Source organism: Papilio machaon, chromosome 12 (genome assembly GCF_912999745.1).
Source record: "Papilio machaon chromosome 12, ilPapMach1.1, whole genome shotgun sequence".
In the NCBI taxonomy this organism is placed as follows: domain Eukaryota; kingdom Metazoa; phylum Arthropoda; class Insecta; order Lepidoptera; family Papilionidae; genus Papilio; species Papilio machaon.
The window spans coordinates 175,049-189,461 of NC_059997.1; the positions used below are offsets into that span (position 1 = coordinate 175,049).

Genomic DNA, 14,413 nt, shown 5'->3' on the forward strand with positions numbered 1-14,413 from the left:
ATGTGGATTGTCATTATTACCCCCTAACCCCTATGAATGGATGCCCAAATGAATGTTTCTTGTGCGTATTTGATTTTCGCCATTCTGGCGCTGACGGTAAAGGTAAGAAGTGGTGGTGGTGGTGATTTGAATTAATAATGGAGATTGTTTTAATCGTCAAGTACTTCAGCAGGCGCGTTTTATGCGGAATGTAGCAAATGCTGCCATTTCCAAGTTAAGACCTATCCATTTATATATAGGTCAGTGAGAGACATGAGATAGTAAAAACTGTATCTGTGCACCACTGAATCTGTCTGAATTCTTAATCTGACGTATCTGTGATACGATTTACGCCATATTGTTTTGCGTTTGCGCGGTGGTCTTGACTTGTTTCCCTGAATCGATACGAAATGCAAATATTTGTATTGCTATAGTGGTTAATCCATAGTGATTCAGTGATAAGTTCAAACCGATTACTGGCTACTTTCCAAAATAATAGGAGTTAAATTGAAGATGTGAAATAAAACAGTAGGAATATATATTTTTAAAACATTGAAAAAATGCATCGTAGAGGCGGGAAACGTATCCGTATGGATGATCCTCCTCCGGAGTATGTCAACCCAATGACACCGGCAACTCCTATGACTGACTATGGTGGCCAATCAGTTCATGAACCGGAGACGCCTCATCCGAATTATTCAGGGTTTAAAATTGGAACAGCAGCCAATTCTACAGCAGTGGAGGCAGCTAGAGAGGAAGTGGAGGAGCATCAGGAAGAAGACGGTCGGTCTCCATCGCCGGCGCCCACTAAACGCATTACCAGAAGTCGTGGTCGAGGCGGCGACGGCGGGTACGTGGGCCGCCTGGCGGAGTCACCGCCGCCGCCACCACTACGCAGACGCGGGCGCGGAGGGCGAGGGCGCGGGCGCGGCCGGGGCGCGGCGCCGCCACCCGCTTCGTCTCCACCGCCTATCCTTATGCCTGGCGATGATGAGAATAGCCTCTATAATATTTTGAGATTTAATAAGGCTGCTATTAATGTAAGTTAGTGTATTTATTTCCCTTACCGGCATTTAGGATGTGGGGATGATGTATTTGTATCTTTAACAAAAAGCCTTTTTTGGTGCTGATACCATATGGAGAAATAAAAATTGTATACCATTGATTTGACTTTGTTAGGAATCCCCTAACACTTTAAGTATACTGAGAAATAAGTCATCATTTACTTGTTAAGAGCTGCAGTCTACATTCCATGCCACTGTGACGAGTTTTTACAAAATTCCAACTTGTCTGTTAAATACTTAATAATAAATAAAAATGTTTTGGTTGTTTGTAGCAAGTGGTAGATATGTGGATAGAGGAATACAAGACCAACAGAGAAAGTGCTCTGGTGCAGCTGATGCAGTTCTTCATCAATTCCTCTGGCTGCCGAGGAAAGGTCACCCCGGACATGGCCTCAATGGATCACACACTCATTATTAAGAAAATGACTCAAGAGTTTGACGAGGTACAAATTCTTACCATATTTATCTTTAGCATTAGCATCAGCTAACAATGGCTAACATTCTTATATGATTATCTGTACTTTCACAGTAAGTTCATGATAATGTCTCATGAAACTTATAACAATGTAACATGGGATGGGTTGACTCTTACTTTCAGGAAAGTGGTGAATATCCTTTGATAATGAGTGGACAAACATGGAAGAAATTTCGCTCCAGCTTCTGTGAGTTTATCCAGACGCTAGTGAAGATGTGTCAGTATTCTATCATCTACGACCAGTACCTGATGGATAACATCATCTCCTTGCTGACGGGTCTGTCTGACTCTCAAGTGAGGGCGTTCAGACACACCGCCACTCTCGCAGGTGACTACAATCATAGTAAAATGCATTCTCTTTTAAATACAAAGCAATTTGCTTTTAAATAATGCCTACCCCTTAATAAGCTTAATGTGCCACATACATTGAGTACAGGACAGAACCATTGTGAATGGAACAGTTTCTCTGGGAAGTACTACACTTGTACATAGCCAAGGTAATGTGGTAAATGTGTTGTGGTATAAAGTGATGAAGCTGATGACGGCGCTGGTGGACGTGGCGCTGCTGACGAGCGTGAACTGCGACAACTGCCTGCGCCAGTACGAGGCGGAGCGGCTGAAGGCGCGGGACAAGCGCGCCTCGGAGCGCCTCGAGGTGCTCGTCGCCAAGCGCCAGGAGCTCGAGGAGAATATGGAGGAGATCAAGAACATGCTCTCTTATATGTTCAAGTCCGTCTTTGTGCACAGATACAGGTATGCAGTACATTAACAAACATTTATGTAGCGTGCCGTTTATAAAATATATACTATTAAGTCTGTATCAAATTGTATTATAGGGTTATTTTCTTCCTAATTATGTATAATTTTTACTAGGGACACCCTGCCTGACATCAGAGCAATCACAATGGCTGAAATAGGCATTTGGATGGAAAAGTTCCCAGCGCACTTCCTGGACGATCTGTATCTCAAATACATCGGCTGGACACTGCATGACAAGGTATGGATATAGGGAGGTGTTAGAAAAGCTCCACATTGGATAATGCAAGCGTAACATGGAACATATGCAGGTGGGTGAGGTGCGGCTGCGCTGCCTACAGGCGCTGCAGCCGCTGTACGAGTGCGAGGAGCTGAAGGGCAAGCTGGAGCTGTTCACCTCCAAGTTTAAGGACCGCATCGTCTCCATGTCGCTGGACAAGGAGACGGAGGTCGCAGTTCACGCAGTCAAACTTGTCATCGCCATACTCAAGTAAGTCATAACCATAGCCGGCCACGTCGGCTACATAATATTGTTTTACGCGAGTAATGAATGGCGCGTGTGCGTCGTGTGTGTCGTGGCGCAGGATGCACCCGGACATGTTGGTGGACAAGGACTGCGAGAACGTGTACGAGCTGGTGTACTCGTCGTGGCGGTCGGTGGCGGCGGCGGCGGGCGAGTTCCTCAACGTGCGGCTGTTCCGCAGCGAGGAGCCCGCCGCCGCCCCGCAGCGCTCGCGCCGCGGCAAGGTGCGCCTGCCCAACACCCCGCTGCTGCGAGACCTCGTCCAGTTCTTCATCGAGTCCGAGGTGTGTGTCTGTCTGTGTGTCTGTGTCCGTGTCCGCTCCCCGGCCACCCGCTCACCTTGTGTGTGACCGCAGCTGCACGAGCACGGCGCCTACCTGGTGGACTCGCTGATAGACTCCAACCCAATGATGAAAGACTGGGAGTGCATGACGGACCTGCTGCTGGAGGAGCCCGGCCCTGACGAGGATCCCCTTGACAACAGACAGGTAACGAAATATTGCCCACGAGATATTGACTTGACATGTCAAATATTTAACCAAAAAAAGTGATAATAATGATTTAGAATATAAATGCTAATGTTTGGATGGATTGATGTTTGTAAGAATGTATCTTCAGAAAGGTTACATGGATATAGCTGAAATTTGGCATAGATGTAAAACACAGCCTGAAAGAACACATAGTTAATTGTCAAAAACAAGTTGAAAGTGCTTTAACCGTTCAGTAACGTGCAGTAGACGAGTATCGTGTACAGCGTGCATTGAGCGAGAGATGTGGTCGTGTGCTCAGGAGTCGTCGCTGATCGAGCTGATGGTGTGCTGCGTGCGGCAGGCCAGCACGGGGGAGCCGCCCGTCGGCCGCGGCCCCGCGCGCAAGAACCAGCTCCTCTCCAAGGAGCAGGCCAAGGTCGGCACGTCTCCGTACTGCTGCAGGCCTGTCGCCGCCCATCCGGAATGGCCAGGCGGCAGGAAAGTTCTTTCGTCTGTATGTGTAGCACTGAGCGTGTGTGCAGATGGTGAACGACGAGCGCGCGCGCATGACGACGCACTTCATGGTGGTGCTGCCGACGCTGCTGGAGAAGTTCCGCGCCGACCCCGACAAGCTGGCCAACCTGGTCGCCATCCCGCAGTACTTCGACCTCGAGCTGTACACCACGCAGCGCCAGGAGGCGGTCCGTACCTCGCCCTCGCCGGCAACACACGAACAAGTCGTCACTTGGTGTATATGTAATGTAATGTAATGCGTGCTCGGTGCAGAACCTGACGCTGCTGCTGAACAAGATCCGCGAGATAGTGCGCCAGCAGACCGAGTGCGAGGTGCTGGAGACGTGCGGGCGCACGCTGGAGTACCTGTGCAGCGAGCAGTGCGCCGTCTACTCGCGCTGCAAGGTGGCGCGCGCCACCATCACCGACATGTGCGTCGACAAGTACCGGGAGGCCATCGACGAGTTCCGCACGCTCATAGAGGGGGTGCGTACCCACCACGTGTAGCATTGTGCAGCGTTCTGTGTCGCAGCGTGACGTGTGACGTGTGACGTGCGTGTGCGTGTGCGCAGGGGGAGACGCCGGACGCGGACGAGCAGTTCAGCGTCACCAACTCGCTGCGCAAGGTGTCCATCATGTACATGTGCCACAACCTGAACGATAACAACATCTGGGACTCGCTGTTCGAGGACCTGCCCAAGTGTCTCGACAAGGACGACCCGATGCCCAAGCTGGCGCTCGTGTACGTCGTCCGCGCCTGCTTCTACTCCCTGCTGTGGTCGCTGCACGAGCTCGAGGAGCGCGGCACCGGCGCCGACCTGCTGCGCGACCGTCTGCACGGCTACTGCGCCCACTGCCGCGACATCGTCGCCCGCGGCACCACCGCGCAGCTGCGCAGCGAGGTGAGCGCCGCCCCACTGACACGCCCCGCCCCACCGACACGCCCCGCCCCACTGACACGCCCCGCCCGCTCTGCGCAGGCCTACACGAGCATCTGCGACCTGCTGATCCTGTTCGCGGAGCAGCTGCACTCGCGACACCACCCCGGAGACGAGCGCTACCGCCGGCTGGTGTACGAGCCCGACGCCACGCTCTGCGACCTGCTCAACGACTTCATACAGGAGTTCGTCTTCGTGCTGCCCAACTACGGTACAACACGTTCCATGGACTTACACATACAATTTTACTTGATATTTTGTTTGCTCCAATATACGTGATGACGCTAGCTTACTTCATGTACCATGTGTGTCCTGAAGAATGACACGCATAAACATATACCGTCACCGATACATACATACGATATCCCCCCATTTACTATATTCTGTGTATACATTCACTGCAGATAGACATGGTCGCAGACATTAGTTGTGTGCCGGGAGTGCGCCCACTGCGGCGGCCGCTTGTCACTGTGCTGTTAATTGGGTGTTTGTTTTTGTATGTAGAGGTGTTTGGGTTTCGGTGACGTTCACGATCAAAATGTTATTTTCATCTAGAGTGTAAAAAATACGTGAAAGCTATCCGGTGAGACTCCATCGCCAGTTGCTTTTCCTTGATGTTTGTTATAGTATAATGTTTTTACGTCCATTTCTTCCGAGCGATCCCCCGATCCTATCGAATTATCGTGAGAAAAAAATATGCATTATTTCCGTTGTACCGCGCAACGTGACGTGACGTGACGTGACGTGACGTGACGTGAGGCGACGCGACCTCGGGGAGCGCTCGTGTTCCCCGTCGCGCCGCTATAACGGTGTGGTGTGTTTGGTTGCATGTGACGCCGCGGCGCGCCTGCGGCCGACGCCGGTAAGCCACTTTCCTCCGCTCGCACCCGCCGCCCCCCCACACACACCCCCACACCCCCCACTACCCCCCCGACTCCGCGCCCGCTATTTTACCTTAGTAATGGCGCGCCCCCGCGACGCGACCGCGACCCGGCCTCGGCCACAATAATGCATATTTTTTGTCTCGTCGTCCCCGCGACCCGCTCTCCTCCGGCGCACTCGATCTCTGTTTTATTACTTGACATTACTAAGGGAAAATTGTCGCGCCCGCTTCTGCGATGCGATGCGAGACCGCGGTCGTGCAACCGCCCCCCGCCCCCCGCCCCCCGGCGCCCGGCGCCCGGCGCCCTGCGCCCGCCCCCCGGCGCCCTGCGCCCGCCCCCCGGCGCCCTGCGCCCGCCACCCGGCGCCCGCCCCCCGGCGCTAGCTGGTGTCAGTACTCGTCTCGCTCGCAGTCTCGGATCGCAGTTTTATTTTTTAACATCTTTAAAGTTTCATCATTTTTGTGCATGCGCAGTACATAGGATTATTTTGAGTTGCGTTTTCTATTGGTTTGTAATATTTGGTATTTTAGAATTTCCATCGGTTGCGGTCGTCTCGTGTCGTAGGTTTCGTGCGGAGCTTCGCTTCTCTTTATAACATCGCAGAATAACACTCAGTCAGCTTTCACTAAGTGCGCCGCGGACGCCCGACGCCACCGCCACCGCCCGCCCAGACCTCAACCTCATCTCGCAATAGCAACGCTTGCCGCTCACCTGACGCATACAGTTTATCGAATCGCATGTACCTCTTGTGGTTTTGTGAGAAGCGCCGGCGCCATCGCCATCATGAAACCTCTCGTAACGCAACATATTACCGTCCGTTTGATGTCGGTCGGCGAGGCTTCGGATGGCGGGTGTCGGGGCGGCCGGCGTGGTGCCGACACCGACTTCATTCGAACGCGTATCTTGCAGAAAACCAAGACGAGAGACGCATCGAGGAGCTGCACAAGCGCCGCAACTTCCTGGCCGCCTACTGCAAGCTGATCGTGTACAACGTTATTCCCATCCGTCGCGCCGCCGACGTCTTCAAGCACTACATCAAGGTAACCGCGGCCCCGGCCCAGGTCCCGGCCCAGGCCCCGGCCCAGGTCCCGGCGCACCGTTCTCCGCTCTGTTGCAGTATTTCATACATTAATGAGATAATGTTGTGCGTGCGCAGTGCTACAACGACTACGGGGACATAATAAAGTGCACGGTGAGCAAGACGCGCGAGATGAGCAAGCTGAACTGCGCGCTGACCATGCAGCTGGCCATGCAGGCTCTCTTCTCCGACATGCTGCGTCACCAGCCCGCGCCGCACCGCGCCCTGCCCGACCTCGTCGAGATCAAGGTTCCGCAACATTCTGTCATCTCAAAACCCTTCATCCCTTTTCAAATGATGCTAAGGTTGTTTATGTCGGTCTGATTACGTTCGTAATATATAAATGTGTCGTTATGAAGGAGCTGGCGAAGAGGTTCGCGGTGATGTTCGGGCTGGACGCGGTGAAGAACCGCGAGGCGCTGACGGCGCTGCACCGCGCGGGCATCGCGTTCGCCGCGCTGGAGGGCGCCGGCGCCGGGCCCCCGCCCAACCTGCTCTTCCTCGAGCCGCTCTCCGAGTTCTCCAACAAGCTGCTGCGCCAGGACAAGCGGCAGGTGCTCAAGGTGCGGCCCCCGCCCCCGCCCCCGCCCCCTGCCCCCAGCCCCCGCCCCCGCCCCCGGCGTACTAACCGTGTCGCCGCGTTGCGTGTGCGCAGTTCCTGGACTCGCGACTGCAGCCGACGTCTGCGTGGCGCGAGGAGTGGTCCGCGCTGCAGACCTACCGCGGCTCGCTGCTCTCCGACGCGCCCGACGACCGCCCGCCGCCCCCCGCCCGCCGACACTACACCCGCCGCGCGCGTACGTACACCCCCCCCGCACCCCCCGCACCCCCCGCATGTTCGAGCCGGGTTATATAATTACAAGCGTGTGTGTGCGCAGGCGCAGGCGCAGGACACAACGAGGAGGAGGAGGGCGAGGAGCACGCGGACTCTGACCAGGAGCATCCCGGGTGAGGCGCTGCTCCGACACGACACGACACGACACGACACACGACACGACACACGACACACACCTCACCTCATTACACCGATGTCAGTGCCTTTACATTACAAATTAGTTTGATACGTTTTCTGAAATATGACGACGAGGTTATTTATATTCATGGTGGGGCTATATGTAAGTAACACTTGAGCTTCGTCGTTTGGAATCATCAAAAATAGATCGTAAAGTACACATAAAATGTTATATTAATTTTGATATAATTGAGGATGTTACAAATATTCTCGCTCAACTCATCAATATGTCATCAATGTGGTAACTTATATAAAGGTAAAGGTATATTTAGTGCTTGTTAAATAGTATAGAGATGAGATGAAGGCGGTGTTTGTTGCTGCTGCTGTGCTGCTGCTGCGGCCAGCGGCTGCTGTTTTAATATTAATAAACATTCTTTGTATTATTTTATTTTTACAATTCTCATTTCAATGTTGTTTATTTTGTGTAATATTATTTCTACATTTATAAACTTATTTCTTTGTCCAATGTTCTTAATTATCGATTAATTTGTTAATTAAACACTGAAAGTTTATTTAGCTAGATGTAGAATGTGGATGCGCCGCTCGCCGGTGACAAGTCGTGAAGTGTAAAAGCTCGACCGCAAAACTTTTGTAGCAATTATATATTTTTATAATAAATTGTGCATTTATAAAGGAGACTACTTTATTTTCCGCCGACAACAAACTAACAAGCAGTTATCGTCGCTCGGCCGCGAGATACTTCACTATTGAAGCAAATGCCTTCATGTACAGATACGTACATTTTGTTGGGGACTCGCTCTGTCTCTTCGAGTCAGTTTTATCAGAGCAAAAACCCAAATACTAAACAAAATTTATATACAGTTAAAATCAGCATTAGTTTACTGCGAAGGTACTAGTTTACTGAGACAATCCGGACTTCTAGTGAACAATTATATAAAGCTATAGAACAGATTCTAACCGGTGATAAAAGTGCACTATTTGTGGAAGGTGAAGAAGAAATATGGCAACAAGGGGGGGGGGGGAGATGGTTTGAATCGAAAGGAGTACATTTTAGAAGGCGGCTTGCAAGAAAAAGATTTAGAATGTTTGAGTGTAGCAACGCCTAAACAAAATAAATAGCAATAGTATAACATCTCTTTTTATACTTTAAGATAATTTAAGGGGATAATAAGATCAACGATGGCGAGAGTTTCAGCTCGCCGCAGCCGCAGCTGATGTCGGGAAACCGACATAACATCGATAATGGTTTTTAAATGTGTTCACTGTATGTACTGAGAACTACAATATTGTAAAGATAATTTACATCTGTAAGTAAAGTCAAACAAACGCTTAATGAATTCCTAATAACAATCGTAAAGCTAAATCCTGTTTATTCCAAGAAACTTTGTGAAGTTTAGATTTTTTGTACCTAATCTATTTCTTTATTTCTATAGTGATGTTAGTACTAGTCGCCACCTGTTATGAGAGGAGTTCGGTATTATACGAGTAGTCACTTGTGTTCGCTTCGGAGTTGGAGTTGGAGTTTTGCGTCGGCGGCTCGCAGCGACCTCAGTAATCCGTGTCGGTGTAGAGCCGCGGTGCGGAAGCGGCGCAGGCGACGCAACCGACAGCGCGCGGCAAAACGCGCCCGACGTCTCGCCGCAGCCGCAGCCGCAGCCGCAGCCGCGCGCGCCTCTCCTCGCCGCCGGGACGTCCCGCACTCGCCCCGCGCGCTGCGCTCCGCCGCCCGCCGAGACACACTCAGGTCACCGACTTGCTCGCCGCATCTCATCACATCATCGCACGGTTACCGGAGGCTCGAGGTATTGACGGTCGTGTGCTCTCCGCAGGTCCGCGGACAGCGGCCGCAGCAGCGCAGACGAGGGGGAGCTGCGCGTCGCAGAGTCAGTACATTTCGAGTATTCATCGCGGTATCTCATGGAGTCGGTCCTCTAGTTTCCTAAGATGTAGTTTCACCGGAATGGAGATTCACGCCTATTTTTGACTATGAAAATAATTACAGATTTCTGTTTCGCGATATTCTGAAATTTCTTAAGAAAATCACTTCGCTTTGAAATAAATCGTACCTGGCAATAATAATTTAACATTTTGTAGGAGCGACGCGTCCCCGCCGCGCGACACCTCGCCCTAGAGTGCGGAGTGCGGAGTGCGGGGCGGCGCGGAGCGTGGCGCAGCTGAACGACACGGCCAGTTGACAGACCGCCCGACCTGCAAATCTAATGTTTATATAACTTTATTAAGAATAAATGTATCTTTGCTGTTGAATTGCTTTTCAATTATTAATTTCCTAATACCAACAATCACCAATGAAGGAAAAACACTATCATGCGAATTTAAAAACTATATCTACACACCAAATTGTGAAAGATTTCCATAATTACAAACTGATGTTAAGTTATAATATTATGTCCAGGAGATTTTAGTTACGAAGTTCACAATCGGTCGTGGACAGTATGTACTAGCAACAGTAGAGGCTGCCGGTTGCTGCTGCGGGCAGGGGGGGGGGCGGGGCGACGTGAGTGCCGCCCCCGCCCCCGCCCCCGCCCTACCGCTCTCACACTCCGCCCTCACAACTAATGTCAAACTGCGATATTAAACATTGTAAATACTTATTTCAATAAGCTCAGTGCTTGAAAAAGTTGTTAAAATACATTATATACATATATTTAATGTCATATTTGCTTGGCGGAGCGCACATACGGAAACTAATATAGGTAAATGTGCGTTTATACATTTTTATAATTAACATTAGCTTCAATTAAGATATTCATAACTCTGAAGTCAACTTGAAGTATTACTTATATGTTATCCACAGGCGCAACATTGACCTGCTCGGCAGAGGGGAACTTTTTATAAATATAATATTTGTTCTCTGAGCGTTCCTAAAGCATTAGACAGACTTTGACGAAGATAGTATATTATGTTCACCGGACATGCGCTGACATCACTCTACGTCAACACATTTCTAGTAAGAGGCTTTACTACACTACCTTACTAGACATATTGTTTCTTCTGTGTCTCACAGAAGAAATTACTAAATTATCTTTGTTATGAACAAGGAATGCAGGAAAAAACAATTTTGAATTATCTAATTTTTATTGTCAAATTAAAAAAACTTAATCTAACCGATGCCTGAAAACAAGCTGTCGGAGAACAAGTAGATCACAATTTATGGCTTCCGGTCCTCTGTACCGAGGTACGCCTCGTCGTTCTTAGCAAACGTCCGCGACCTCCGCGGTTCGCGACATGTGCCCGCGTCCGGACAACACTTAGCCTAGTTCAATAAATAAATAAATAACGTCCAACACGTACTCGGCTTCACAAACACGCAGCAAGTTATACAACGATCTCACTGGCAACTATAGGAACTGTGGCGGGTGCGCTGGGCGCGGGCGCTGTCACAGGCTCGAGGTTAATTTGCCGGCCTTCTTCAACGGACTCACCATGCACACGCAGCCCACTGGAACGTGCATGGTGCTTGTGTTGCCGGTGACCGGGAAATGCACCAACACGAGGTCTTCAATCTGCACGCACTCCATGACGTGGTCAGGGTGGGTGTGCTCGCAGCACTCGGTCTGCGGGATCTTCTGCCGCTGGCACCATTCTTTGGGTTCGGCCTTGCACTTTATCAGCTTGATGCGGCGCGGCACCCGCTCAGGGTTGTCGTCTATCTCGACCTCGATGGGGCATAGGGTTTTGTTGAGTGCTTCCTCCAGCGGGACTGGTCGCGGCTTGGCGCGAACCGCCGCCATCGTCGCCGCGGCCATCAGGAGAATTGCTGTCTGCGCTGGACTCATAGTGGCGCGTGCGGTCTCGATAAGATTAGCTGCCGAATAGTAAGGTGCCGGCACGCGCTGGGATATTTAAGTGGAGGCGCTTGGGGCCGCCGCCCGCGCCCCTCTGCGCCCGCGCGCCCCGCCGGCACGCGCCCGCCGCCCGCTCGCAGAACGCCACCGTCGCGCGCCGCGCTCTCACGTGTCGCGAGCGTGTCAACTTCGCGGCCGTGTTCGTTCAATGGAGGGTTGAAGCGTACGTCGGTGGGTCCGGGCTGGCGCTCTGCGTGCCCATTGGCCGGCGGGCGGCGGAGCGCGCTCGGGGCGTCGCGCCGGTCCGCGAATGGCGCCGACCGGCACGCCAAATAAACTGGCCGACAAGAAAACTTCGAGTGGCCAGTGTTTGCAAAATGTTTTTAAACTTTTCGCGAGTTTGTCGTGAACGTTTAACTACGCGTTGTTAAAGTGTTGGCAATGTCAGCACGCGTTGTTGTGTGGATATGATTACTTTAAACAACTAACCAAAAAAGTTCATTTTTTTATTTTTATTGTATAAAAAAAAATAGTAACGACAATTAAATGCACGTTAATCAAGAGAACTTATTAGAAAATGATTCAGTTTCAGTGTAAGCGTACCCAGCATCGTATGTGTTTAGTAGTTTGTTGAATTCCTGGATGATGTATGGTGACCCGAAAGGGATATATGTAATTATATATGTCCATATATAAAGGTCGTGTGGTCGCTATAGTATATCATGCGGCCGATTCCGACCGAGATAATGGCGGCTACGAAACTACGTTTAGGCCATAAGTAATTCGTAAACAGTACTTCAAGTCTGTATGTTTGTTTTCTGGCCATTTATCGCAACGTCTGGGCTTTCTGACATAGGTCAATAAATGAGAAAATAATTTTATAAAACTACTGAAATTATCAAGTTACCCGGACATAATCATAATAACATCCAGTCTAGGTGTACGAATGTAACGGCGCGGGGCGGTTGGTCCGTTTCTTTTTTTTCATAGAATAGAATTTAAAAATAATTTAGTATTAAATATAGCCTATGTCACCTCAGGACAGTGTAGCTTCCCAAGTGAGCCTATTCAATGCAAACAAACAAACAATGAAATCCTTTCTGTTTACATTATTAGTATAATAGATAAGCGGAAGTATTGCATTGGCAACACTACAACGGATACTAATTAAAACTTATCAAGTGTCTGGCGCGAGTTAAGTTAGTTACATGTTTTATGTGTAACTATCGTGTTCAACTTCACCCGTTACTTTAAATATATGTAAATCTTCAATCTATCCAAGCTTAGTTTGAGCTTACCTCTAAAAAGAGGTGAAAGATTTTTGACATTCCTTCAAATCAAAACGCATCTAAAACGTAGATTAGCTACAATCAACAATGCCTTTTTGTAGAACAAACCTTTGTTTACAGAATACTAAATAGCACGACAATCAAAACAATATTCATCGTTAAAATTTTTGCGGCACGGCACCGCTCACATCTGGCTACACGAGACGTCAATATGGACTGACACACACATCGCGTCCTTCAGAGATAGAGCATAGATAGGCTTAATATAATGCTAGGTTATTTGCCTGCAACCTGCTATAATGTAGAGATATAATAAAAGTAAAACTTAAATGTTCATAAACTACGATATGTTTTAAGGAAATTAAGTACATTTATTTACAATCTAAGGATATAATTAACACGAAGTGTGATGCAGTCACGCCGCCGGACACACTCGGCACCTCGGCACTCGTCGCAGACTTCTACATCTAGACGGATGTAACAAATGTTAATAATTCAACTATTTATTTACAATCACATTAAACTATGAAAGTGTAATTTAAAACTAATTATATTTAAAAAAAAACTTGAGAGGTGTGTTGGGACACCCGGATGGAACGAAGTTCCTTTCGATTAATTAGTGAAGGAACCAATGTCTATCTATGAATAAAAAACTTAAGTCTTCACAAGAAGTACATTTTATTTTTATGAATTTTCGTTATATATTGTCACGTCGTTGCCATGGTGAAGTAGCGAAAAGTGTCGTGACAACTTTTCGTAAGAATTTTTTCCGTCTAGCCCCTTTTCACAACGCGCGATAAGGAACTTCGTTCCAATAAGTTTATATAATTGTAAGCAGAGTAATTTTTGTAGCGAAAACATGTAAATAGTTGCTAAAATGTGAACAAAATAATCATAATAAATATAGTGTTTCGGGGGTTAATTACAGTGTTAATTTACAAATTAAGTACTATTATTTTTTAAATAAAGTTAGTGTATTATGTAACTAACTTAAGATTGATTACAGAATATGAAAAATTAGAGCTGGTAGGTATGATCGCATTTTGTATTCTAAATTCCTATTAATTTTTTTTTATATCTTAAGGTGGCAAACGAGCAAACGGCCTGGATTCGCCGCAATAGCGAGGCGACCGTTGCCCATAGACATCCGCAAATGCAGATGCGTTGCCTAACTTTAATCAACGGAAAAGGGACGCACAGAAAGAGGATATTATCCCTTCCTACGCGTCCCCTCTTCCGCCAAATTCACTTCCCCTTCCCATCTTTTTCTAATAAGAAAAGGGTGGGAAAGGAAAGAGGACTTAAATTAGGCCTCCGGTACCACACTCATCAGACGAAACGCGGAATTGCTTCCACTTTACGCCTGTCTTCTGTGTGGTCGTGGTATTTCACCGGATGAGGCCAATTCGTGCACCCAACAAATATTGTTGTTGCGGGATCTACCGCTGTTAAAAAATTTATGAGCGCATTCTTTAGCAGCTGCGTGATTTTCCAAATAACTAACCAATATACCATATAAAAATCAATCATACAATGTACCGAAAAGGGTTTTTCTTTATTACGTCTTGTTATTATTTAAAAATAATTCTTTAATTATTATGTTGAGGTAAAATATCATTCTTTAATAATTTTTTATCTCAACTGCCGGTGTAAATAAGAAATTGA

At 48.5% G+C, this 14,413-nt stretch overlaps 1 protein-coding gene and 1 long non-coding RNA gene across 4 annotated transcripts; both read left to right on the forward strand.

The window, feature by feature from the left end:
• The first annotated feature begins 12 nt into the window (after window positions 1–12).
• Window positions 13–8,042, forward strand: LOC106718945 (cohesin subunit SA-2). 2 transcript variants are annotated; one of them, XM_014513148.2, is made up of 18 exons: window positions 13–1,019; window positions 1,316–1,486; window positions 1,642–1,846; window positions 2,046–2,271; window positions 2,392–2,515; window positions 2,586–2,764; window positions 2,859–3,081; window positions 3,154–3,285; window positions 3,587–3,703; window positions 3,810–3,968; window positions 4,054–4,266; window positions 4,353–4,682; window positions 4,761–4,929; window positions 6,512–6,642; window positions 6,759–6,929; window positions 7,040–7,243; window positions 7,336–7,477; window positions 7,553–8,042. In XM_014513148.2, exons 1-18 carry the CDS (start codon window positions 540–542, stop codon window positions 7,630–7,632), a joined length of 3,456 nt encoding a protein of 1,151 aa, XP_014368634.1. In that variant the 5' UTR covers window positions 13–539; the 3' UTR covers window positions 7,633–8,042. The 2 variants fall into 2 exon arrangements, with proteins under 2 accessions (XP_014368634.1, XP_014368635.1); XM_014513149.2 differs by having other exon boundaries at window positions 7,559–8,042.
• A 1,313-nt stretch (window positions 8,043–9,355) lies between these two features.
• On the forward strand, window positions 9,356–9,915 carry LOC106718944. 2 transcript variants are annotated; one of them, XR_006756254.1, is made up of 3 exons: window positions 9,356–9,397; window positions 9,483–9,536; window positions 9,748–9,915. It is a non-coding gene; the product is annotated as an uncharacterized LOC106718944 (long non-coding RNA). The 2 variants fall into 2 exon arrangements; XR_001357398.2 differs by having other exon boundaries at window positions 9,483–9,915.
• The last annotated feature ends 4,498 nt before the right edge of the window (window positions 9,916–14,413 follow it).